Raw genomic sequence first — 27,233 nt, 5'->3', positions numbered from 1 at the left:
GGATTTTATTATGTATCTATCTTGTTTAAAATTGATTTTGAAGTCATTTCTTGAATTTCCAAAAACATATTTATAGGTAAAATGTGTTCTTATTCTCATTTAAGATGCACATTGAACCACCTTCAAGGATCAATAGAAAGTGAAAAGACAATTGATGCCAGTTAATGTCTGTATAGATTTGTTTTATTTATTCCATTCTGACTTTTCATTCAGAACATTTGTATTCTTCACCTTTTGCATTTTAATTTGCTCCAAAGAGTAGGTTTTACAATTGTGCATGCTTGCAAAGGGACTTCATTGACCATGTTCTCTGTGTGCATTTTCCATTCGTATGGACCAGGCAGATAAGGAGTTTGAGCCAGGTCTACCCCTGGCACATGCCCCCACTGGTTGTGTTTTGACTGGTGGGGCATCCCATCAAGTTCCCACCCACCCCTGAGCTTGCTGTTAGAATACAGTGGCTGGTTGGGTGTCAAAGATGGCATCCCAGCCACCATAAACAAATAAATAATAAAGGGTCAGATGACCTTGTTAAATTACACTGCTCAGCCCATAAATGAGTTATCTTTTTTTCAGAAGTGCTTAAAATGGCAGGTGGAAAGGAAGATGTGCCATCATTAAAAGGTGTCTCCTTACCGATTGTGGGACCCACGCAGGAAGATAACATTTTCTTTTCTTCCAATTTGAATGTGCTTTAAAACCCATCCACCTTACCTGCCTTATCCCAGAATACCCTGCCCAAAGCCTCCTGACTTATCCTGGTCTGGAATCCATGGGTCCTTTTGAATGGGTCTATCTGAAATCCTGATGTTGCCATGACAGAGCCCTCGCAATGCCAGGATGGTTGAACCAGCTAAACCTTCTCCCAGTAATGCGCACAATTCCCAAAACGAACTCACTTAACCTCCCTGCAGCACTTTATGGATGGGAGCTTTTTATTTGCTGTCCAGCAACATTTCTGCCCTGTATTGCCAGTTGCTTTCCATAGTTAGAACATAAATGCAGTTTTTACCTTAAAAAAGACAAAGAGTCTGACTGCTCTTTCCTAGTGGCCAGATGGAAAGATATTTTAAAAAATCAGGTTTAATTTGCACTGTATACGGAAGTTATTTGTTTTGAAAAGGTGATGGAGAAAATTTGTGGTCAAGAAATTTGTGGAAACCTAAAGTTATTTCCACAGAGCTCTACTATATTAGTTTACAAAAAAATATTAAGCAGTTGGTGGTGAAAAAGAATTTCACTTGTCCATAAATTTCGAGGTGATATGCACTGACTGGCTGTTAGCCTCACCAAACATTAACCTGTTGCCACCTTGGCATGAGCCACTCTGTTGAAGGAAATTACTTGTCATAAATTAGGTGATTTGCATCGTATGTGAATTGTTCTGACCACTGCAACTTACAGCTGGTAAATCAAGTTGTAAGAAGCTGTAAACAATGTGATTAATGGTCCTTACGTGAAACACAGCCTGGAGGCCCAGACAACTCAGGAAATAAACTGTGGAATCTCACTCCATCAGCTCGATAATTATTTATAGTTTTATATGATGTATTCTGTCAGTATTTAGTGTCAGTCTTGCCATTCACATTCTTCTTAATGTTGAAAAGGCAGTAATCTTCAGGATGTAAGGATGTTTTGACATCATGAAAAGCAGATTGCATAGATTTATCTGAGAACAGTTTAGCCTATCATCTTTGTTTGTACATTTCACATACTGGCCTTCCGATTTCATCAATCTTCACTCCCCAGGAGCCAATAATAAGTCCCAATCAAATATATCAGCTTGCAACTTCCTTCCTTCTACACATTGAACCTCACTTCAGTGGGTTGGTCCAGGCCTGATGGGCTGATTGGCCTCGATCTGCACGGTAGGGATTCTAAAAGCTGATAAAACTGTAATTTGTGCCTGTAACACAACTGCTGATGTCAGTAATACTGTTAATAATGCAATATTGCTGGTAACCCAGCAGGAATTGCCTATAGTTTAAGTGATGCTGGAATATGTGTGTGTATGTGTGTTCTGTGCAGTTCAGTAGATTTTGAATTTGCCCAGGCAAACACTCAGAACAGATGTTTCAGTAAATGACATGCAAATGTAATTGTGGAATACCTTTCCAATTGCACAGTTACTCCACATACAGACTTGCCTCCCCAACAATGACAGTCATTGTGCCAGCTACAACCTGCATATTCCAGGCTGTTGTTGTCACACTGAGAAACAGTCCTGAGCTGCAATGTTCCACTGAGAGGCTGGTGCAGTCCTTTTGCTGAAACTGATAACAAAAATTCATTATTTTACACTAGAGTTTGTGAAAGGGTGGAATAACTTCTGCATAACTCCAATAATGTTATCACCTTTTTCTGACCAGAGGATCGCTCTGTAGTGAGCGTTGAAAGATACGGCAGGTAACTTGAAATTGCAGAATATTGTGACCCTGTCTGAAAGCTGCAAGAATGTCTTCTTGGAGGCAGCAGCCATTGACTCTGAAAATCCATCCACCTTTTCCTCGAGTACTGCCCTTCTGTGCTGCTAAACTCCTGGTCTTAGCGAGTAGCTCTAATATGTCACCAGCTGTCATTGAGAAAGGCACTGGGTGAGACTGGGCTAGAGCTGTGGTCCAGCAAATGCTAAGCCGACCTGACAGGTGCGATGCTGATTCAGAATCACACAAAACCTCACTGAGATGAATTCACCACTCAGTCTCTATATTACTGAGAGCCTCGTTTTATCACTGCTGCTGGTATTTTATTGTCTCCTCGTGCTGCCTCAGATGCCTCTCAACCTCCTCCTCCATGTCAGCTGCCTCACTGCTTTGGCCGCCTCCTGCTGTTATGTATCCACCTCCTTCTCTCCTCCTGCCTCAACTATCCTGTCCTCCTCCACTTTAATCACCTGCTCTGACTCCATTTTCTCTGCCTCAAATCCCTCTCCTGACCTCTCCCACACTGATAGCCCCACCCACACTGACAGCCTCCTCCCATCCCCACACTGACAACCTCCTCCCCCACATATACTGGCAGGCCCCACCCACACTGACAGCCCCCCCAACCCACTGACAGACCCCTCCCCATCCCACACTGATAGCTCCCATTCCCACACTGACAGCTTTCCCTCCCACACTGACAATTCCCCCTCCCAAACAGACAGCTTGCCCCTCCCACACTGACAACTCCCCCTCCCACACTGACAACTCCCTTCCTCACACTCACAGCTCCCAGTCCCACACTGACAGCCTGCCCTCCCACACTGATAACTCCCCCCCACACTGTCAGCCTGCCCTCCCACACTGACAGCTCCCAGTCCCACATTGACAGCTCCCCCTCCCACACTGACAACTCCCCCTCCCACACTGACAACTCCCTTCCTCACACTCACAGCTCCCAGTCCCACACTGACAGCCTGCCCTCCCACACTGATAACTCCCCCCCACACTGTCAGCCTGCCCTCCCACACTGACAGCTCCCAGTCCCACATTGACAGCTCCCCCTCCCACACTGACAACTCCTTCCCACACTGACAGCTTGCCCTCCCACACTGACAGCTCCCAGTCCCACACCACCAGTTACCTCCAGTCCGATAGTTTCCCACTCACTCTGAGAGGTTCAGAGAGTTGCAGTTTTTTGCAAATCTAATTGCAGAACAGTTCTTATCATGTAGTAATTTGTGACAATTCACAATTCTTGGGATGTTTCTTTCTCATCACAAATCATTGAATGATATACAAACTAATTCATGAATTGTATGCACATTAACCTTGGCATTATATTGCTGGTAATTTGTGTACTAATCCTTCCTACAATATCTACATTGGAGTAGTGGTTTATGCCACAAATGTGCAATACAGGTGCTAATATGTTAATGCTAACATATTCATAATATTTTAACAACACTGCAAAATGTTTTAATGTGCTTGTCATTGATTTATGCCACAAAAAGAGCTTTGTCTATGGGTTCAGTTTATGAATTCTTTATGTCTCTGTCATGAAATATTGACAGATATATTAGCATAATTGTCTAGGAACACTTGTCCCCAAGACATATGCATTAATAGCAGACCATTCTGTGATTGTTATGTAAAATAATGATTTTTAAGAAGAAAGTGATAACCAGAAACAGGACCTGACATGGGGCCCATAAACAATGCGACAGAAATGCAATCTACTTTCATTTTCATAGTTATCATAATTTTGAATAGTTTCAACATTTGATGTGAAATTCATTTTAAAATGGTTCTGAAGGTATTTCATGTGAATGTTACATATTATATACCCATAAAGTAATTTTGAGATTTTGTTAAATTTACTAAAATGAATGATCACCACTCTATAGACTGATTGAAACGACCATAAAAAAAACTCATTTTGTCATGCACCAATGTTTTTATCTGTAATGTCTAAAGCTGTACTCCATTTGACACCTCTGAATAGAATTCATGAATTATATATTTATCCTGTTGTTTAATTACTTTGACTTGTAACAATCAACTAAAAATAAGCAGGAGCCCTGTGAGAATGAAGATATTCCCAGCAGTTTCGCAGCTTGAAGCACATTCAAAGCAATGAACGTCTATCAGACAGATGAATGCGGCATCTCCTTTGAATGGGATTGAATGGAACAAGAATTTAGTCCAGTTCTCAGGATGTGATGGCAGAAAAATATTTAATTTTACTTTCAAAATCAAACAAATTTGGACTTAATATTTCATTTGCTGCCAAAGCAGGGGACAGAGGGAACAATCTCTGTACCTGAATGAATAGACAAGGCATAGGTCTATGACTATGCCCCAGGTGGCACAGTGGCTCAGTGGTTAGCACAGCGCCAGGGACCCGGGTTTGAATCCAGCCTTGTGTGGTGTTTGCACATTCTCCCCGTGTCTGCATGGATTGGCCATTCTACATTGTCCTTAGTGTCCAGGATTGTGTAGGATAGGTGGGTTAACCATGATAAATGTGGCGTTACGGGGCCAGTGGTGGGTGTTGGGTCTGTATGGAATGCTCTTTAGAGGGTTGGTATTGACTCGACAGGTCAAATAGCCTCTTTCCGCACAGTTGGGATTCTATGATTCTACCACTAATATTGGGTTTCAAGCCACTTCACCACCCACCTGCTAACCTCTAAGACTATGTTGCTGTTGCTTCCATTAATTGTCAGATAGGTCCTTGCGAGGGGTGCGAGCAAGTGCAAGGTTGGCAGTGGCCAGAATTAAGTCAAGTGACAGTAACTATGATTGCAAGGCATTGTGGAGCTTTTGTGGCATCAGTGACCAGTGTAACAGGGGATTGAGAAGTGGGAGGAAAGGTTTCAGAGTGGCACTGCAGTGGACAGTGATTTCAGTGTGCAGACAAGATGCGCATCCTGTACCTCCTCAATCCATGTTCAGCTAAATACTTTAAAATATTTTCCCTTTTAGTGATGGCCTGCAGATATGCAGACTATCCTAATATTGTACAGGGTTCCCAAAAGTGACATTATGCCCTTATTTTTATCTAATAGGGGCTTACAGCCTGTCTTAAGTGTGGAGCTTCCATACCTAGTTTTTGACAATTTCAATAATGTTTTAAATTTTTGTCCATCATGTGGTGACTTAGGTCCCTGTTTAGTGTCTGTAAGTAGGGCACAGGGACATTAAACTTCTTAGCTTTTGAATCAGGTACTAGATAGTTGGGAACAATGTTACCTGTTACCAATGTTGCCAGCGTAAGGTGTGCCTGTAGGAATGTGTCACTTAGGCAAAAAGTAGATTGTGCACAAGTAGTTATCAAAATCCTGGGAGTTACCATTGACTAGAAGTTGAACTGGACTAGCCATGTAAATACTATGGCTACAAGAACAGGTCAGAGGCTAGGAATACTATGGAGAATAACTCACCTCCTGAATTCCCAAAGCCTGTCCATTATTTACAAGGCACAAGTCAGATGTGTGATGGAATATTCCCTACTTTATTGGCTAGGTGCTGTTCCACCAACACTCAAGAAGCTTGACACTATCCAGGACAAAGCAGCCTGCTTGATTGGCACCACATCCACAAACATTCACTCTCTCCACCACCAATGCTCAGTAGCTGCAATGTATACCATCTATAACATGAACTGTAGTAACTCACCAATGCTTCTTAGAGAGCAGCATCCAAACCTATGACCAATAACATTTAGAAAGACAAGGGCAGCAGACATATTGGAACACCACTACTTACAAGTTCCCATGGAATTACACTGCCATTCCTTCAGCATAACTAAATCAAAATCCTGGAACTCCATTCCGGTTCTCTGTCTATGCATGCACCACATGGACTGCAGTGGTTCAATAAGGTGGCTCTCACTACTGCCTTCTCAAGGGTAGTAGGGATGGGCAACCAAGGCTGGTGTAGCCAGTGCCACCTATATCCAAATGTTATACTGCCTCATTCAAAAATGGTGTTAACTTGTGACATGGAACTTTCATCCGTTATGTTCACTTTTCTCAAATGAATACTTTAAGTGGATTGTTTACTCAATGTCTGGAAGATTTATTTAGCTGGTAAGACTGCCCAGAATCTAACCTGCTGCCTTCCTAACGGCACCATGGTCATTCCTAGACCTCTTGAACTCTAGTAGTTTGAGAAGGCGGCTCACTATCTCATTCTCCAGAACTAAAGCTAGACAACAAATGCTGGCCCAGCTAGTGATAACAATAGTTGAGTAATGAATTTTAGAAAAGTCACATCTGGCTGGTTTTTAATTTTACAGCGCTCCTATTTGAAATGTCAGTTATATGTACCCAAAACTAGTAATAGGCTAGTTGGATGGATTTTGATAGGAAGACCCTTGGCTACTCAGACTATAGCCTCCAGCCATAATTTCATCCCTTCTTCATTTCTCGATCGCTAGGATGAACATGTACAAACATTCCATGTTGAATTGCATCCTACGGCACAGTTTTACTGTTAAAAATCAGTATGATGATGTTTTCTTTGTAATTTTCAGGATACAATAATACCACAGAGTAATGAGTCTTATTGTACTCAGAAGTTTCTCTTGGTATTGGTTTAGCAATTTAATGACTGCAGTCTTGTTTTATAAAACATCAAAATTGAGGTGAATTGTATCCACATTGTCAATCTGTCTGAATCTGAAAACATGCTTCTCCCCTTGTATTCATAACAAACCTATTAAAATCAAATATGTTTGCTTTGCTATCAGACAACATCTTCTGTTCTATGAAGAAATGATGTTGGACTTGAAATGTTTGCTGTTTCTCTCTATATAGGGATGCTGCCATCCCTGCTGAGGTTTTCCAGCAATTCCTGTTTATATCTTCTATGTAGAAATATAGAAAATAGGAGCATGAATCCGCCATTTGACCCTTCAAGCATGCTGCATCATTCATTATGATCATGGCTGACCATTCAACTCAGTAGCCTATCCTTTGATCCCCTCAATCCCAAACGTGAGATCCAACATCTCCTTGAAATAATACAATGTTTTGGCCTTGACTGTTTTCTGTGGTAGTGAATTCCATAGGCTCACCATTCTCTGGTGAAGAAATTTCCCCTCCTCTCAGTCCTAAATGTTTTCCCCCATACCCTCATTCTGTGGCCCTTGGTTCTGGGCTTTCTGCATCTACCCTGTCCGGTCCTATTAGAATTGTATAGATTTCAATGAGATTGCGCACTCAATCTTCTAAACTCCAGCGAATATAACTGATTCAACCTCTCCTCAAGAGTCAGTCCTGCCATCCCAGGAATCAATCGGGAAAACTCCCTCAATACAAAAAAAAACTATTTCTGATAAGGAGACCAAAAATGCATACATTATTCCAGGTGTGTTCTTACCAAGGCCCAGTATAATTGCAGCAAGACATCTCAGTACATGTACTGAAATCCTCTCGCTGTGAAGACCAATAAACTATTTGCCTTGTTGACTGCACCTGCATAATTACCTTCAGTGACTGGTGTACTTGGATCTCGCTGTGCATTCCCCTTTCAATTTATAGCCATTCAGATAATAATCTGCCTTCCTATTTTTGCCCCCAAAATGGATAACCTCACATTTAGCCACATTATACTGCATCTCAGACACATTTTCTCACTCACTCTCCTTGTCCAAATCATACTGAGGCATCTCTGCATCCTCCTCATAGCTCACTATCCCATTCAGCTTTGTGTCAAATGCAAATTTGGAGATATTGTACTTAGTTCTTTTATCTAGTTCATTTATATATATTGTGAATCGATGGGGTCCTAGCATTGATCCCTATGATACCTCACTGCTCATTGCCTGCCTTTCAGAAAAAGACCCATTTATTCCTATTCATTGTTTCCTGTCTGCCATCAGGTTTCTATCCTTCTCAATACACTACCCATAATCCTGAGTACCATCTGCTTTGCTTAGCCTGGATCCTTTCATTAATGAGTAGAAATGAGATGTTGGCTCTCTTCCTCTTCTTGCCTCTCATAATGATCACTTTAATAGATGCAGTAATTCTGCTCTTCCACTGGTCTACTATCTAATTCAGCTGTGCTTCCAGCTGTTGCTATTTTGCAGTTTTGCCAACAAAAAGTACCTTTACTCATTTTTTTATTTCTCCCATTCCCATATAATTTTCTTGCTTGGAAAAGGACTAGAATGCCTTTCACAGCCACTCTGTTTTTACCAGTTCAAGTTTTAATTCTACTGTACAAGAAAACCCTTTTAGTTTTGTATCCATTAGGTTTGCCTGGATTTTACAATAAAACTGCGACAAAATAATAATTTAGCATAACTCAGAAACAACACTCGTGACCTGTGTGCTTTGGTGAATTGGTAAGCTTCAGATCATAAGACAAGATCATAAGATTTTCTTGCACAGTAGGATTAAAACTTGAACTGGTAGACATACAGTGCTGAAAGGCATTTTAGTTTTACTGCAATCAAGAAATTTCATACAACTTCTGGAACAAAAGTGTGTTTACTGATGAAGCGTTCTTTGTTCAACTTGATTGTGTGAGACTGTGTCCCATGCAATCCTACCCTGAAGAATGATACTTGATGGTGGATTAGCTACAAGTGGTCAAAAAATAATAATGAGATTTTAAAGATCACAATAAGTATGTTTCATATGAATATTGCTAATGGTTTGCTTCACTTAGTCATAGTCATAGAGATGTACAACATGGAAACAGACCCTTCAGTCCAACTCATCCATGCTGACCACTTGATAAGTACTCACTGACACTAATAGAAGCATTTTTTTGGTAAAAGCAAAATGCTGTGGATGCTGAAAATCTGAACTGAAACATTTTTTAAAACTTTGACAAAACAGATTCAGCCATTGAACACTGCAAAAATTAATACATTTCAGTTCAACTATATTGTTCAAAAAAACTATAAAATGCATATTTTGTAAGTGTTTCAGTTGATTTTAAATGCACAGAATCTAAAGTACTGCCTCTTTAAGGTTAAAAATCTCTCAATTCTGAACCATGAAGGTGCTGAAAAATTAACTAGGATCTCACTTTTAGTTGATTGATTCCTAGGGCTGACTTTTTGCAGTTTTGGATAAAGTGAGAATCATAGCAGTTGGTACTCCATGGTCCATGTCGGCTTGAAATCCACTTCTCTCGAACTCTTTAATTCTGTAACTCACCTCATCAGCACATATCATTGGGCAGGAATAGTGGAAGTGCTCCCAGCTGGGACACTGGGACATTCATGCTGTTGGTGTCATATTGAAACTCCAGCTCTGTAGAATGTTAGCCATTACACAACAGGAGTTGCCCTTCACACTGTGGTGCTCAACTGCCATCGCTAGGAATATTGTCTAAAATGGCAAGTTGGGTCCCTGCTTCACTGACAGCGAACTGAAGGTTCTGATTGTTGGGTTAGTGGAGAGGATAGCCATCCTCTTACCTGCTGACCAGCAACGGAGGCCACATTAGCCAACCTAGCACGCCTGGACTGAGGTAGCGCCCTGCGCCAGTGCAGTGACCCAGGTTAAAAAAAATGCACAGCAGTACAAGAAGAATGTTAGTGATCTCCTGCACTCTGTAAGAGTATGTGCTTCTCTCTGCTGCATCAAACTCACAAGGCCACCAATCACTGAGTCTCAATGACGTTCACGTCTCACGTGGGCTCATGGATGATAACTCTCGCTGTTGCAAGGTATAACAACTCTGTTTTAAAAGTCTGACAGCCTGCAACCTAGCATTGAAGAGTCTATGAGCTGAAAAACAATGCAAGCTCTAGAGCTTAGCAGTGTCCAAGTAAGAACAAGGTGACTAAGTGTTAAGTTAGCTCAGAGCCATAAGATGCATCCTGTGTAGATGTATGAGATGTATGTGTGTCCCAGTGCTCAAAGCGATCAGGTAGAAGTGTACAAATCATTAGAATCTCTGCGCTCCAAAAACAGTTTCTGATGTGCAGAAATGATGTGAGAGTTGGTCCGAGAGCAGGAATGATATCGTGATGAGGCTGGTGATTTGGTAATGGGTCAAGAATGTGATGCTGGGAAAGCGCAGCAGGTTAGGCAGCAACCAAGGAACAGGAAAATCAATATTTCAGGAAAGAGCCCTTCAACGTAGATTCTTCTGCTCCTCGAATGCTGACTGGCCTGCTGTGTTTTCCCAGCACTACACTCTCAACTCTGATCTCCAGCATCTGTAGTCCTCACTTTCTCCCTGGTGATTTGCTAATGCCCACTTGTAGTGGATGAGGACAATGTCCACATAACATGAAAAGATACTGTGGGGAAGACTGAGTTACCTGAAGGCCTGGAGAAGCAAACAGAGAGTTGCTGCTGTCAGGAAACCTCTCTGACTTTATTTTGGGAATTGGGTCTGTCTAGTTTCTCAGAGAAGAGAAGAATTGCGAGCTGCATAGAAGTTTGGTAAATTGGGCTAATAATCAGATGCAAATACATTGGAACTAAAATGGTCACTGTTCATTATTGAGATTTGGAACATACTGTTTGAAGGTTAAGGGATACGTTAAAAACTGTCTCTTATTGTTGGGATTCTGATTTTTTTTCATTCTCCATATTTTTGAACATTCTTACCATTGCACATGCTGCTCAAGGGAGTGGAAATTTCTGTCCAATGTTTGAAGAATATCCCTCCAATCTCTCTTGAATTTTAGCCTCAGCTTTGTACCATTAAGAGTCTAAAGTGTAGAGCATGTGTAGCTTCTTTTGGTATCGTATCACATGCTTATTGTTGCAGGCCCAGAATGTCAGTTCAGCTTTGGGAAGCATGAGGTAGGCCTAACCCTCTGATACCTGAGCCTTACTCTGAACCATATCCCCATCATATTCTTCACCTTAAGTATGGAAGGAGTGTGAAAGGAATCCATGGGGAGGTGGGCTGAATAGAAAGTCTGTCTTGGTTCTCGTGGACTGCAGCTCAATTCCCAATATCTTTCTAAGGCTGATTAAACCTCACCACTCCCACCCAAAATGTCCATGTCCACCTATATCTTCAGATCTCCAAAACGCTACCTTATGTTCCATGTCCCTTATACCTCCATGTCCACTCTATTGCTTTCTATATCCCCATACCATCTCCATGCCTTCCCAGACTTCCTTTTTTGTACTCTCATGCTCTATTCCCTCTCCATGAATCCTCCATCCTCCTAATGTCTCCATGCTCCCTTTTTCTCTTCCTCCCATGTATCGTGCACGGCTATGCACTTAATAAACACTATGGATAGACCTTGGGAGCTATACCTTTGCAATGAAAATTAAAAGAAATAAATTCCTAACAATTCAATAGAGCTACTTTCAAACACTCTGTAAAAAATTCAGAGAAATGTAAAACCTCTTAAGTTGTCTATCTGTTGTAAAAACAAACAAATGTTTGTTCACTTATCACATCAAAGGCAGATAATCCTTAAACAACTGCTGACAATTGCTAATCAACCCCCAAAAATGTGAACACAGCTCCCTGCTGAGATGATTCTGGAGCTTGTGAAATGCATAAAAATGTTCACAATGGCCTGAGCTCTCAAGTCAAACACTTGGAAATATAAACAATGAAGAGACAAATTGAAATGGAAGAACAGATGGTCCTTTTTTTCTATCCTACAGATGAGACTTCAAAGCAGATTGCATGTCAGTCAAGAGGTGCAGTACCTGATTTGTTTTTTTAACATAAATGTTTCTTTTAGGTTCCTCCTGGTGGTGGGATGTATGTAAGTTTCATTTGTTTAATGCTCTTGAACATTTTGCAAGGAATACTACAAAGTAAGAAATGTTTTTGTTTTGCATGTTTAAAAGAAAGTGGGAAGGCCAATAGATATTTGAAAGAAAAGAATAGACAGGGAATAGGATTGGGCAGAGCTGTGGGATCAATTTTAGACTGCACTAACAACGAGTAGCCAAGCAACGACGGTGGAGACCAGCCTCCTCCGAGAAAAGGCTGGATATTACTATTCTTCAAAAGATTAGCTATGACTTGGAAGTGCCAATGATGGACTGGGGTGCACAAAGTTAAACATCACACAACACCAGGTTATAGTCCAACAGGTTTATTTGGAAGCACTAGCTTTTGGAGCACTGCTCCTTCATCAGGTGATTGTCACCTGGTAGATTAGCTATTATGTGATCAGGGAATAGCCAACCAGAACTGTGGAGTAAGATATTGGTCCTTGAAGCGATTAAACAAATTTTTCTCAAATGCCAATTAATTAGTAGGCATTAGTGAGAATAATTCCATTCCATGTTTTAGAGTTTTTGTTTGTATTTTGTTTTGAAGTGTTTCGACAAGGAGATCTTGGGACAAGTTGGTATGCAGTACTCGCTGGATCCCTGGATGTTAAGGTGTCAGAAACAGCCAATCACCAGGTAAGTGGGATATTTTGTTCAAATGCACTAACCACAGTAATTGACTTTGTTGCACCCAGCTGTTCAGCATGATGAGAGCCATTTTGATATTTCAGCTTCCACCTTAAGCTTGTGTATATAATCTAATCTTTCTTTTATTCTCTATAAATTGATTAAATTGTTAAAGATTTTGAGCTTCCAGGTTTGCTGTCTGTAAGATTCCTTCAGTTAGCTGTTTTACCAATAACATCACTGTTGCTGGATGTCAGAAATCTCCATTGGTGTAAAGGTAAAATTAACATCAAGGGAGTTGTGGCCAATTTGTGAGATTAGCAGCACCGCTGATCAGAATATTACATTTTTAATAAAAATAATGCCACCTAAGGTGATAGATATGGTAAAACAAAGACGTGCGTTTGTTAGAAATCTGAAACAAAAACGGAAATTATTGGAGAAACTCAGCAAGTCTGGCAGCATCTGTGGAGAGTAATCAGAGTTAACGTTTTGAGGCTAATGACCCCTCTTCAGAACACCTCTTTGAGATTTTTCTTGAATTCTGAAGGTCATTCGACTCGAATTGTTAACTCTTATTTCTTTCCAGAAATGCTGGCAGACCTGCTGAGTTTCTCCAACAATTTCTGTTTTTTGACAGACATAGTGATGGGAAGGAAATGCAGCAAATATTAATGCTCGCTCTAATTATTTTCAATTTACCCTTGGGAATAATAATGTATAAGGTAGATGGTTTGGTAATTCAACTTGTAGCAAATTAAATGATTGCTTTGGGTGCAATGTCCCCAGTCAGTTTCTGTCCTCAGTAGCAGATTGACAATACGATTGGAAAGCACAACATGCTGTAAAATGCCCGTGCCCTCCCTTTTCTGCCCACTTCACATTGAAGGACATTCTAGTTGATCCTGCTGTTGGCAACTTGGCTCTCTGATATCATTTAACTTAAGGATCTGGGGAGAAAAGCGAAGTTGAGTATTGTTTCTTCCAAGAACAGTTTTTTTTTACTTTATGTGGGGAAGAACATCTGAAGTTTGCACAGTGACAGATCAGGGTCCGGGTTGGGTCTGGTCAAGAGCTAGGTCTCGAGGGGTTTGGGGCTGGGAGATTGAGGGACAGGGTTCCAGTGCCTTGGGTGGAGGAGTTCAGGGTAAGCAAGTTTGGGGCAAAGGGATTCAGTTTCATAATTAACCGAGAGTCACAGCAGGTTTTAACTCCTTTAATGTTGTCTGGGTGACTATTTAGGTAAGTAAGTTGGAACCCTTCAAAGTCTCCAACTCTAACTTAGAGAGCTAGGGAGTTTTTCAGAGCATTGCAAACGCTGGGGCTTTGTCCATTGGAAACGTCACTTCCCTGGGTAATTGTCACAATAGATTGGAACAGCTACACAGTTCTGTCAAGCACCTTTCAGGGTATGGCCAATTTCCGACTATCCTGAGATCGGAAGGTGTGCACTGTAGTTTTAGATGCTCAGTACAAAGGTGTTTCCATGCCCTAGTTCCATCATCCAAGAACTAGTGTGTACAAAAAGACTAATGAGATCACTGCAGATTTTTAATGAAACAATTTGTATTTTGATACAAGTAAATACTGTGATTGATAGATAAGCCAACAGTTGCAATGAGAAGCTTTAGGATGATTTTTTTATTGGATTCAGTGCTTTACTTTTGCTTAGGTTGACAAAACGTGTTAAAAATGCAATACAAATTTGTTTTTATTGTTTCCTTCTAAAGATGTGCTTAATACATTAGAGCAACAGTTCATGCCTCATTTAAACATTTCAGCTTATCTGTTGAAAGTTCATGGTCTCATTTCAGTCACTGATTCAAGACTTACATTCCAGCTTCTGATCAATGCTTACTCATTGCCTTGGTAGACAAGATGGACTTTATAATGAAGCTCTGGGTTGGCTTGATTCAAACCTTAGGCTCTAAGATCAGTTCTTGGCATATGCTTCCTGTTGAATGATCCTGGCACTGATCACTGTTTCTAACTGCTCAAGGTAGAGATGATGCTTCATTCAGACCCTAAGGTAATATCAGACGTTTCTGGCCAGGTGTGCACCACATCGCAATGGGAAAGGAGAAAATTTAACTTGCAGTACCTTAGCCTGAAACAGGCTTTAGATTCCTTTGCATATGCAAATATAAGGTCTGTAGGCTTCAGTGTACCTTGCTGCAAGATTGGTTTGCCTGGGTTTCGCATGTGTCGGTGCCTACTCCCAATATGGAGAGTTTTCAAAATTACTTATATGAACTGGCAGCCAGGAGGGGCAAGAGTTCTCCTTCTTAGTGCCCTTTAAGTCATGCATGTTGCTGATCCTTCTCTCTATATTTATTTGTTCCCATTCCCAGTCTCTGATTGCCAACTTTGGTCTTGCATCTCTTTATCCTTGCCCTCATCCTCCTCACCGACTTTGAATGTCTTGCTAGCCGTGGCATGATCTTCACTTACTCTTCGCTGACTGGCTGTGGGCTCCATTGTAATGAGGACTCAGGCCTCACCACATAACTATGAAAATATCCACATATACTTGCCATGTTGCTCAAAATCCAAGGCATTACCACCTCATTAGACTACAATAGATGTTAAATTCTAAGTAACAGGAAAAATGTTTAAGAAACTAAATGATTATAAAGTGTAAACATATTACAGCAATGGTCCAAAGGAATTATTCCATTTAAAATTGTATAATGTTTGAATTTTTGGTTTATATTTTTTTGAAAGGATGCTGTTGTACTGTGCACTCTCGGAATTGGAACAGCATTTGGAGAATCAATTCTGGACAATACTCCTCGCCATGCAACAATTGTTACCAGGGAGTACAGCGAGCTTCTCCGCATTGAACAGAAAGACTTCAAAACACTTTGGGAGGTAAATCTGAAAACAGCATGTACTTCTTGATTCTTTTGAAAAATGTTATGCAATTGTTCTGAATGGTAAATTTAGTGTCCACTTAATGCCACTTGTAATCAATTAGGTTACTTTGGATAAAATCAGGAGCAACATCTTTGTGGAGAGATTTGCTAATGCTGTTGAACTAGATTGGCAGAAGTTGGGCTACTGGCAAGCAGTTCAGAAGAGAGAGAAGCTGAGATGGAATTGGAATTTGAAAAATGAGTAAATGAGTCTGGAAGACAGAGGAAATATTGGTCAGATAAGAAAGAAGTGAGCTTATCAAGGGTAAATGGAATATGTTTTAATGCACGGAGTATTTAGTAGGCAATATTCTTAAATTGCATCCAGGGATTTTCTTTTCGCCAGTACATGGAAAGTCCAACAAAGGTTCAGGGGAATTCTGGACCTGGTGTTCAGAAATGAGCCCGGAAGGTGGAAGATATATCAAAAGGGGAACATTTTGGAGAACATTAGATTTAGGTTAGTTATGGAACAGAATAAGGATGCGCCAGAAATAAAAATTCTAAACCAGGAGAAGACTAATTTTGCACAAGAGGACTGGGAACAGCTACTTGCAGACAAAACTGTGTCAATGCAATGTGAGGCATTTAAGTAGGAAATAACGAGTGTAAAGGGCTGTTAAAGGGCTGTTGTATTCCTGTGAAAACAAAGGGTGGAACCAAGACTGGAGAATCCTGATATCAGGGAATCTGAAAGTTAGGATGAAGAAAAACAAAAAAGACTTAAGGAAGATACCGTTGGCTCAATATGGCAGAGTCACGATAGGAAAATAAATATGTACAAGGGGAACTTAAAAAAAAATTAAGAAAGTGAAAAGAATGCATGAGAAAGCTTTGGCAGGTAGAATAAAGAAACACACAAAAGGATTTTTAAAAAATATATAAAGAGCAAGGAAACCACTAAAAGAGTAGGATGCTCAAGGGATTAGATTAGATGCCCTACAGTGTGGAAACAGGCCTTCGGCCCAACAAGTCCACACCAACCCTCCAAAGAGCAACCCCCCCCCGACTAATGCACCTAACACAATGGGCAATTTAGCATGGCCAATTCACCTGACCTGCACATCTTTGGACTGGAAGAGGAGACCAGAGCACCCAGAGGAAACCCACGCAGACACAGGGAGAATATGCAAACTCCACACAGACAGTTGCCTGAGGCTGGAATTGAACCTGGGACCCTCATGCTGTGAAGTGGCAGTGCTAACCACTGAGCCACCGTGTTGTCTGCAGCGGCAGTCTATGTGTGGAGCCAGAAGACATGGGCAAATCCTCAATTAATACTTCCACCAGTCTTCAAAATGGAAAAGGATGCTACAGACATCAGGGTAAAGGACTGTGAAATATTAAAAGAAATTGCATGAAGATAGAGGAGTTATCAGAGAGTTTTGCAGCCTTACAAATGGATAACTTAAAGGCCCGGATGAGATATATTCCCTGCTGTGAGGGAGTGAAGGAAGGATATATCAAGGGCCCTAGCAGGAATTTTCACATCCTCTTTAGCCGCAGATGAGACTGGGGGATTCACTGGACCACTGGGGGACTGCTAACATTGCCCCAGTACTTAAAAACAGGAGGAAATGATAGACAAGGAAATTGCAGGCTAGTCAGTCTCACCTTGGCAGTAAGAAAGTTATTAGAAAGAATTCTGAGGGCCAAAATATATCTGCACATGGAGAGACAAGGATTAAACAGGGATATGTAGCTTGGATTTGTTAAGGCAACTTCATATTTGACAAATTTGATAAAATTTGTTGATAAGTTAACCAAGAGTGCTGGCAAGGATAATGTACTTGTAACATGGACTTTAACAAAGCTTTTGATAAGGTCTCACATGACAGACTGGATAAAAAAGTAAGAGTTCATGGGATCCAAGGCAAAGTTGTGCTTTGGATGAAAAATTGGCTGAGAGGCAGGAAGCAGAAGATGATAGTCAAGGGATGTTTCTGTGGCTAAACTTCTGTTCCTAGTAGGGTTCTGTGGGGTCATTGCTGGGACCTTGCTATTTGAGGGGTATATTGATAATTTGGACTTCAATGTAAGGGGTTATGATTAAGAAGTTCGCTGAGGAGAGTTTTCTCATGCAGGGAGATCTGGGAGCCTGGACCTCAATGCCTGAGAAAAGTAGTTGAATCAGAAACTCTTCTGATATGTAAGTGGTATTTATTTATTCACTTGTGTTGCCATAACTTCCTGGGTTATGGGCCTAGAGCTAGAAAATGAGGTTGTGTAGTCCAATCTTTGTTTACTGGCATGGACACAATGGGCCATGTAGCCTCTTTCTCTGCTAAAAATGTCAATGAGTTTATGAAGGAACCGGGGTCATCTCCACTGTATGCAGACGGCAGGGAAGGAAGAATCAGTGTCTTTCTGAACAAGAATGAGAAGGCGAACATACAAGTTAGGCAGTGAGGTGATAGTAGGCTTCTTTGCCTGAATTTTTGTTCATTCTCTACTGTAGTGCGTTTGCTGTGGTGATTCCAGCATGTCAAATGACTGAAAATGATTTACCTAAAACAATAAATATACAGTTAGTCCACAAGGGATTAAAAATTGCTTTTAAAATGTATTAAAAAGGAACAGAACAAAGAGAAACAGGAGAAAAATATGTAGAGACAGAATTAGGTAACCGCTGAGTGACCTGTAAAATGTTTAAATGGAAAATAGGAAATTGTAAAATAACTGCAGTGCTATTAACATGATCTGAAAGTAGGCATAATGAGTGAAATTAAAGTAATTTATGAGACACAGAGAAAATATAAATAGCTACTGCAGTGGGTGGTGGTGTAGATAGAAATAGAAGCAGGTAAATAGAGCAGGTTGCAAGAGCCTAAGAGGAAAAAAAAAGCAGGTCTACATCAAAGCATCTCCCTAAGGATCTCAACCCCCAGTTAGCAACTTGCCCATCCCACTCTGCCAAATCCTCATGGCAAAGAAAGGTTTGGGAACTGTGATGCTATCTGAAGCTATTGGTCACCCTTACAACTGGATTTCGCAAAGTAAGACCACAAGACGTAGGAACAGAAGTAGACCATTCAGCTCATCCATTCTGCTCCACCATTCTGTGAGATCATGCTAATCTGATAATCCTCAAATCTACTTGCCTGTCTTTTCACGATGTTAATTGATTCCCTGACTGGTTAAAAATATGCCCATATGAAAATACTTGATGACCCAGTCTCTGGGGTAAAGAATTCACAAATTCACAATCCACTGAGAGAAGAATTTCCACCTCATTTCTATCTTAAATATGTGACCCTTTAGCCTGAGATCGTGCTTTCTCATCCTAGACTCTCACACAAGGGAAACTACCTCTTCACATCTACCCTGTTAAAGTCTTTTAAGTGTTTGTATGTTTCAATCAGGTTGATAAAATGTTGAGCTGGAAAAGGCACAGCAGGTCAAGCAACATCAGAGAAGCAGGATAGTTGACATTTCAGGTTTGACTCTTCATCAGGACTGTCCTGCCCGAAATGTTGACTTTCCTGTTTCTCTGATGCTGTTTGACCTGCTGTGCTTTGTCCAGCTCCACGTTTTATCAACTCTGACTTTTCAGCATCTGCAGTCCTCACTATCTCCAAGTTGTTTCATTCAGGTTGCCTCTCATTCTTCAATATTACAATAACAGGTCCAAACCATTCAACCTATCCTTGCAAGATAATGCACCCCCCCTCCTCCCAACCCCCCATACCTGGTTTCAACCTAGTGAACCTTCTCTGGCCGGCCTCCAATACCAGTATATTTTCCCTTACATAAGGGGCCCAAACCTATTCACAGTATTCTAGCTGTGATCTTACTAATGGCATCTGTAGTTTCAATCTGCTTCCCACTGAAATGAATTCTGTGATGAGTTTTAATAATTCTTAAGGGGGTCTGCATTAATGTATTATATTATACATAGCAGTATTTGATGGACAAAAGCAAAAGCATGTCCTCACCCAATAGGAAGACAGCAGTAACTGATAGCTGCACAGATATGTCCCTTAGTTCCTGGTTTGCCTGCCCTGAGGGCTAGCAATTTAATAATCCCAAACACTATCATTAGTTGAGCTCAGAATTTTTTTTGTGAACTTAGCTGTAATTAATTTCACTGTAAGGAATGGAAACTTAATTGGAAAGTTGTCTTAATATCCACTCCAACCACCCCAACATCATCAAATTCCGAAAATCAAAATCTAACCAAAACAAATAGTTTGCACGTAGTAGCATTCTAAATCCTAATTTAAAACTGTGCATGCAAAATCTGTTCAAGCAAAGGCCACCATCTAAATGGTAAAGTGAATGAGCTCCACCTGTCACCTAGTAGATGAAAGTAAACTATCAGTTACAATGACACACCCTCAAGGTCTTGACATATCAGATCAAAGCAGAAAAAACAGAGGCTCTATATAGCAGATTCTGACAGTGGGGTGGACTTAATACTGTATGTAAGGAGTAAATGAATGCTTCTATTTTTGTTTCAAAAAATTGTTGATATTCATTGATATTTTCAAGAGCTATAGATCACAATCTAATTGTTGTGAATTTTAGTTTTGTGAGAAGATTGTCTCCAATATTTTCAGATGCGATCCTTTAAGAGGGTATGAATGTAATTAGTAACATGACACCTATTGATTAAAAATAGTGTAATTGGATAATATTATAATAACTCCTTAAATGAAAAAGTGTTGATTAAACAAGCAGTCTGTTTAATAGATCGGTTCTTTCCTTCTATGATGTCACCTTCAGCAATGTTTTGAAGTTTAATCTATTTTTCCTAATGTCCTGGGGTTCATAACAACTCAGCAAAAGTTAAAAATATATCCAGGTCATTGCACAGTGTTGCTGTGACTGTTCTATTGAAATGGAATATGTTGGTGAAATGATTCAACCAGACATGTTTGTGAGTTAAAATTTATTTCTGCTGTAAACTTAGAATGTATATTTATGTCATGAATAACTAAAAGTTTAGCATGTGATTGCAGTAAAAGGAGATTTGATCTAATTATGATGAACCTGATTTTGATGGTTGACACCAAGTACTACTAATTGATATTTTAATTGTAATTTAACATTGGGGCAGTCTACCTATCCTAAATGGATAAAACTGGAACCGTTTGTTTAGAGTCCATAGGCATGTTTTATACAAAAAAAGGAGTTTTTGTCCTGCATCAGCTGAGTCACATTGGTTTTCCTTCTGATAGCTGGCCTTTGTTTATAACTTATATCAAAAAACTTAACTTTAGTGTAATCCTAATCATCTGCAGACATGTATCTTTTCTCAGCTTCTCCATTTTTCAGTGTATAATTGCACTTATGATCAAAATAATGTGGTACACTAGCTGTACTTGAGTTAGATGATTATATCTGAAACCTACTTAAATGTGCTATAATTATGGCAGCAATGATGGTAGCTTTTAAGAAGCCACAGTAAAAGTTGTCTTTCTGATGTAATGTTACTGAGATTTTCAAGAACAGATGTGAATGGAATCCCAGGGAAGGCAGAAATATTAAAGTTTTGTATCAGTCTCTAATCCTTGAAAGTAATACTCACTTATTTGTAGAGAGTTGCACTGTTAACAAAATGCTAATGGTCCAAGTCAGTTCTGAACAGTCAAAAGACTCTAAATCTTGTCTGGTAATGTACTTGTTACATGCTAATTGCCTTAATTATTCACTGAGGCACAAATTTTACATGGATTGTACAAGAATTAAATCCTGTACAAGCACCATTTTTAAAAAATATGGAAAATTTAAAGGGAAATGTCACAATAAGGTGACAGAAATTCTGTAAGCTTTTAGAAACTGTTGTTGAATTTTCCAAAAGCAATGAGGTCTAGTTATTTATCAGTGAATGCTTGTGGATGAATTCAGACTTTATCTTTTGCATCTGTTGGGACCAGCAGTAGAGAATACAAGTTCCTGTAGAAAAGAAAACTACAGAGGAAGAAAGGCTCTGCCGAAAAAAAGCCTTAAAAATATTTTGTAGTATGAAAAGGCTGTCTTACTGGGTACTTTTAAACTAGTTTTCATATACAGCTCCGTACTGAGCAACACTTTACATGCAATATATATGACATTCATTGTTTTACAAGCTGTGTTGCAATGATGTAAGAAGCAGAAAAATACAAGGGAAGCTTTCTTATATTCCTCCAATATGATTTGAATATTATAATGACGGCAGGAGTTTCCTGTTTCTAAATATCACTTGCAAAGAGATGGAGACCTAGCAAGAATGTTTTCTGCTCATTTGTTTTTTTCTGATTCCAAATGCCTAATTTGTCTGTTCACAAGCACCACCACAAAATCATAGTCTTCGATTTCTGATGTTGTCCTTTTTGTATATGCATGGCTTTATCAACTTGAATTGAATATTTATAGACCTAACCACCAGAATGCATCAGAAAATTTTAAATGCTATTAGCAAAATTCTTGTCGTGTGCCATTCTGTTGTAATCCTATGCTATTTTATTCAGATCAGGCTCTCTGACCCTGTTATGGGGGAAGTGACTGGCATTCAGTTACCACCTTCCTGTTATGGGCCAGCTAATATTGGCACCCTATTTCATATCATTTTAATAAATGAAAATGTTCTTGTAAACAATTGCATTTATAGCAGCCTTTCACAGGTAGCTCAGAAAACAGTTAAAGTGGCACAGGTTATAGAAGAGTGATGAATTTAGCTTAGAAAGATTGGGGAAAGGGAGAAATAAGAGTTGAGATTGCAAGATGTACTGGGGCAAAAACACACTGAAGTGATGGTTGTTTTGATATCTAGGAGGTAAAACTAGGTCATGTGAAGTTGTTTGTTTAAAAAATTCCCATAGCTGGTAAATTTGAGACCATCTTAGAATGATTATTTGGATGAATTGTAATGCGCTTGTTTTAAAAGTAGGCATTATAAATGCCAAAACAATATTTTAGAAGTGTGAAAACTATAAAAATACAGCCACTGAAATATTGTGCAAAAAGCAGTTAAATGAAGTCAGCTCTGAACTGCATGGAGCAAAACCTGACATGTAGTGGTGGGAGGTATAATAAATAGAACACATTTATATTTTGTTGGTAAATGAAAATTTGCATGAAATGTCTGCTTTTAAAAGTAATTGTTGCTCTGACACTCTGAAACCTTGGTCTCTGCTGCCACCTACTCCTGGTGTCGTGTGTATTTTTTAACATTCTGTCAGTGAACAGAGCTCTAGATTTAACCAGTATTTATTTAATTGTGAATTTATGCCATTGCGTAATTTAGTTTTCTTTCTGTTGAGATGATTATGATGAATTTTTCTTTTTTTAAAAAAAAGACCAGTTGCTTTGAAATTATTATGGGCAATTTTCTGAGAATAAACAACATTTATTTATTTGCACAACATACTGAAAGATTATTCTTATTGATGTAATTTCCGGTTTACTGTATGTTAGGGTGTGTAACATATACCACAAAAACTGGGTTGTGTTTGAGCTAGATCTTGAAGTTTACTTAAAACACTAATTGCTTATACTTCTACAATGCCACAGACTTGTATAAGTGGTCTGGGTTCTTCATTTATTAATGTTACTGTACATTGCATGTGCACAACTGACAGACTGCATGCATTATAAAGCAGAGTACGGCTGAAAGTGAGGCAAGAGTTTTTTTTTGTTAGTGTCACATGTATGATATCCCACAACTGTGTAAAAGATACAAAATGCCCATTTTCCCTTTGGAAAATTGGCACCCTTTTTCCAGTATATATGTACAATGATACATAGAGATATTGTTATTTGAATGCATAGAGACATCGTGGACATACAACCCAATCTAGTCCTTGTGTGGCTATTACTACTTAGTGGTGTGGTTTCACTGTGCAGTGTTATCTGTTGCCATGGGTGGATGTGCTTTAGTTTTCATAGATGCTTGATAGTTGTCTGGCATGATGTCTCTAGACTCTGAATTTTCTTTCAATGTGACTGCTGTTCTTGATGTGAATATATTATCTATTTCTTCAAAGAACTTGGACTTTGCTTATTACAACAATGCTGCTCCTCGGATGCTGCCTGAACTGCTGTGCCCTTCCAGCACCACTAATCCAAAAAGTGTATCACCTCAGCAAATGCAACAATGTAGTATCTTCCCACAAATCCATGTGTATACTCATTGATTGATTGTGCTCCTGTACCACTTTGTCCCTCCTTTCCATGTACATGGTTGGGCAGTGAGTGTGAGGGGGAAAGAACTGTGCAGATCTGTCTTTAAAAAAGCATGAGTTGCTGGTGAGGGTGAACCACTGCCTAGAGGGCAAAGATAAAAGTTTAACAACACTTTGAAAATTTTAATAAGTCACGTTACAATTAAAGACCATGGATTTTATAGCATGGATAGTGTGTTCTGAGAGACTTAGACTGAGGAGTGAGAAGAAGGGTAATATGTTGAACACACCATTTCCTGTGTGTCTTGGAACCAACATAGTATACTTTGGAGAGGACTCTGATCCAAATTGTTGAGGTATGTTGAATATATTGAATACAATGGCCAATGTGTTAACAGCCATTGCACTAATGAAGTGCTGTATTTTGCAAACATTTTCCCATCGTGACCTCCACATTGATGCTCAGTTGCTGCTGAGATTTTAAATTGTTCATGCAGTTGGCTATTATCTGACATAGTTTGCTGAATCTGCTTGCCTGTGACCAGAATGTGTGAAATTGATGTTGCAGTCTCAAATCTATGGTATTATAACTGACTTGTTATCTCATTGATTGAAATAGATCAAAGCATACTGGAAGATGAATAATAGGCTATCCATCTCATTCAATGGTGTGAAAGGTTTCTGGTGCCCATCTAAAGGGTGCATATGGCCTTTTCAGGCCAGTTGTAAGCACATAATTGCAGTTTCCCCAGGTATACCATGTACTAGCTGTGAAATTATATTGACACTAGTGTCAATTTTGACATATTAGGCTTTTTTTGGGACACCTCACTTAGATGAAGAGGTTTCAGTTTTTCTGATGGTGTCCATGTGGTGTGTCAAGTTGGTTCAGTCTGACTGGGATCTGTAGACGGGATATTACGGTCACCTCTTGGACTGTGTTGACTTGCTTTGTGTGCCAGGGATGAAACGTTTTGGAAGCCCAAAGAACTGCGGATGCTATAAATCCGAAACAAAAACAGAAGTTGCTGGAAAACCTCAGTAGGTCTGGCAGCATCTGTGCAGAGAAATCAGAACTGAGGAAGAGTCACTGGAGCTGAAACGTTAATTCTGATTTTTCTTCACAGATGCTGAGCTTTTCCAGCAACTTCTGTTTTTGTTACTACTGAAACTTTAGAAGCTGATTTGGCATTTCATGTGCTTCTGTAGAGCATTGTTATTTTGTGTTCCCTGGTGATTGGAATTCTGACACACTTTATCCCCCAAGTTCCCTATGTAGAACATAGCTAGAACATATTTATCATAAAATGCTAGACACATCCCGATGGGTAAGACAAAATATGCAGAGGTTTGGATGTGCTGTGCTACCTTGGTTAGTCATCACTAAAACAGGATGCACACTTTTTGGCAGAAGTTTCAAGTTTGAAAGGGACTTCTGTTATTGTTAATCTCCTTTCAATGTGCCTTCATGAAGCCTCGTCTCACTTGACAGGGGCCAGAGCTGCTGTTTAACTCTCAGGCCTTCGTCATTATTGCTTTTGTTCGGCTGCTGGAAAGTGTTCATAGCTAAATCTGACTCACTTTTATTCTCCTGCTTCCTTGTTTTCCAAACATGCGTCACATTCGTTTGACATTGTTTCCTTTCTCCCCACCCGCTCTTCCTTCATGGGAAGGTGGGAAACAACCAGCTGAGATTAGAGGGAAAAAAAACCTCTGCAGAGGATGGTATGTGTTAACCTAACTCTGCAACTCCCATGGTGGAGTCACTGGATTAGGTTTTAATAAGACTGTTTCAGGAAAGTGTTTTTGCTGAGCAAATTTAATATTCTAAGTTTTTTGTTTTGCTTTGCTTATCCAAAGTCAATTAAACATTGGTTCCATTGTCAGTTCCACTTATGATTTCCCATCATCTCATGGTGATTTAAGGTACCAAGGAATCTTATTTAATCAAAATATATCAGGCTCAAAACTCAGATTTGCTTTTTTTCACTGCCACCTGCTGGCAAGGTCGGTTCAGAGTGCATGGAACTTGATCTGGTTTCTAATTGATGACTTGAGGTCCCCTCACAAGTGAATAAGACACAGACAGCAGAGGAGCAGCCCTGTCAGGGACACTTGCTGCTCTAAGCTCTAATCCATTCGGCAGAGATGAGGTCACTCTGAGGCCATTGACAAATAACAAGTTTGCGGAGGTACTGGAGGAGTCTAGTCCTACCATGAGTGGCATATAATCATAGTTTGAGATTGTCTTGTGGAAAGACTGGCCACCGTCCTTGAGTAAACATGACATTCAAACAGTTGCACTCCAGAGCTTCAATGCCTTATCTGCTATATGAATTGGAGATGTTGGTGTTGGACTGGGGTGTACAAAGTTTAAAAATTGCACAACACCAGGTTATAGTCCAACAGGTTTAATTGGAAGCACGAGCTTTCACAGCGTTGCTCTTTCATCACCTGATGAAGCGGCGCTCCAAAGGCTAGTGTACTTCCAATTAAACCTGTTGGACTATAACCTGATGTTGTGATTTTTAACTGCTATATGAAGCTTGCCAAATAGGATGAATCTTAAACAAAAACCAAAAAATACTCAGTGCAACTTTTCTGAACAGGAACTGTCAAGTGCTCGTTGAGTTCATCGAAAGGAACTTTTTTGGGTGGGGAAGGGCCATTCCATTAATGTTGGACACAAGTGTGAAGTGGCTGGCTACTAGAAGTTACGTGTTTCAGGAGCAGCCAACACTGTTGCTCTGATCAACGCGGCACAGCAAACTGACAAGATCTGTACAGGTGACATTTGTCACACCTACCCAAAAGCTGTCCAGTTTTTCTTGATCTTTTAAAGCATCTGGCACTGCAACATTTGACACGCCTGTGTCGGGAAGCTGTGACATTAAGGGACACTAGATGTGCACGTGCAGGAAAACTAATTCCAAAGGCCAAGCCAGACTCCAGAGCAGAATGAGATAAAACTTCAGATGCTGGAAATCTGAAACAAAAACAGCAATTGATGGAGAAATGTAGCAGGTTTAGCAGCATTTGTGGAGAGAAAGCAGAGTTAATGTTTTGAGTCAGTGACCCTTCTTCAGAACTATTCAGAACTAATAGTAGCTAGGAAAAGGTGAAAAGTTTGACTAACAAAACAGTATAACACCAGAACAACAATGACCGCAAAGTAAATGTTAAGAAAATATGCAAACACATCAATGAAGTTCAGAGTCAGCCAAGCAAAAGGCAAATTTCAGTAGATGGCAGTGCTTTCTATATTTTGCACACCGTTCAGACTGCATACAGCAATCAAAAGCTTACACAAGCATCAATCTGTCCTATCCTGAAAGCAGGATGGCATACACTCCAATCCAAAACAATATTTGTGCTAGTGCCAGTATTCACTACTTTGCATCCTGAACGAAGTGTACTTTAATAAATGGC

The 27,233-nt window shown here is 39.9% G+C and overlaps 1 protein-coding gene across 4 annotated transcripts in view; it reads left to right on the top strand.

Moving 5' to 3' along the window:
* The window catches only part of LOC122551557 (rap guanine nucleotide exchange factor 4), a 293,650-nt gene that overhangs the window by 59,530 nt on the left and 206,887 nt on the right, over window positions 1–27,233 (top strand). For all 4 annotated transcript variants that reach the window (XM_087989018.1, XM_043693619.2, XM_043693618.2 and 1 more), the window contains 2 exons: window positions 12,705–12,793; window positions 15,509–15,655. In XM_087989018.1, the coding sequence (XP_087845144.1) occupies window positions 12,738–12,793; window positions 15,509–15,655 (203 nt within the window). In that variant the 5' untranslated portion in view covers window positions 12,705–12,737. The remainder of the gene's footprint in view (window positions 1–12,704; window positions 12,794–15,508; window positions 15,656–27,233) is intronic.

The sequence above is a fragment of the Chiloscyllium plagiosum genome, unplaced genomic scaffold (genome assembly GCF_037043375.1).
Source record: "Chiloscyllium plagiosum isolate Xiang-an unplaced genomic scaffold, Cpla_swu_hap1 HiC_scaffold_7, whole genome shotgun sequence".
Classification (NCBI taxonomy): Eukaryota; Metazoa; Chordata; class Chondrichthyes; order Orectolobiformes; family Hemiscylliidae; genus Chiloscyllium; species Chiloscyllium plagiosum.
Note: the sequence above shows the minus strand (reverse complement) of the source record. Positions and strands in the feature narration are given on the sequence as shown.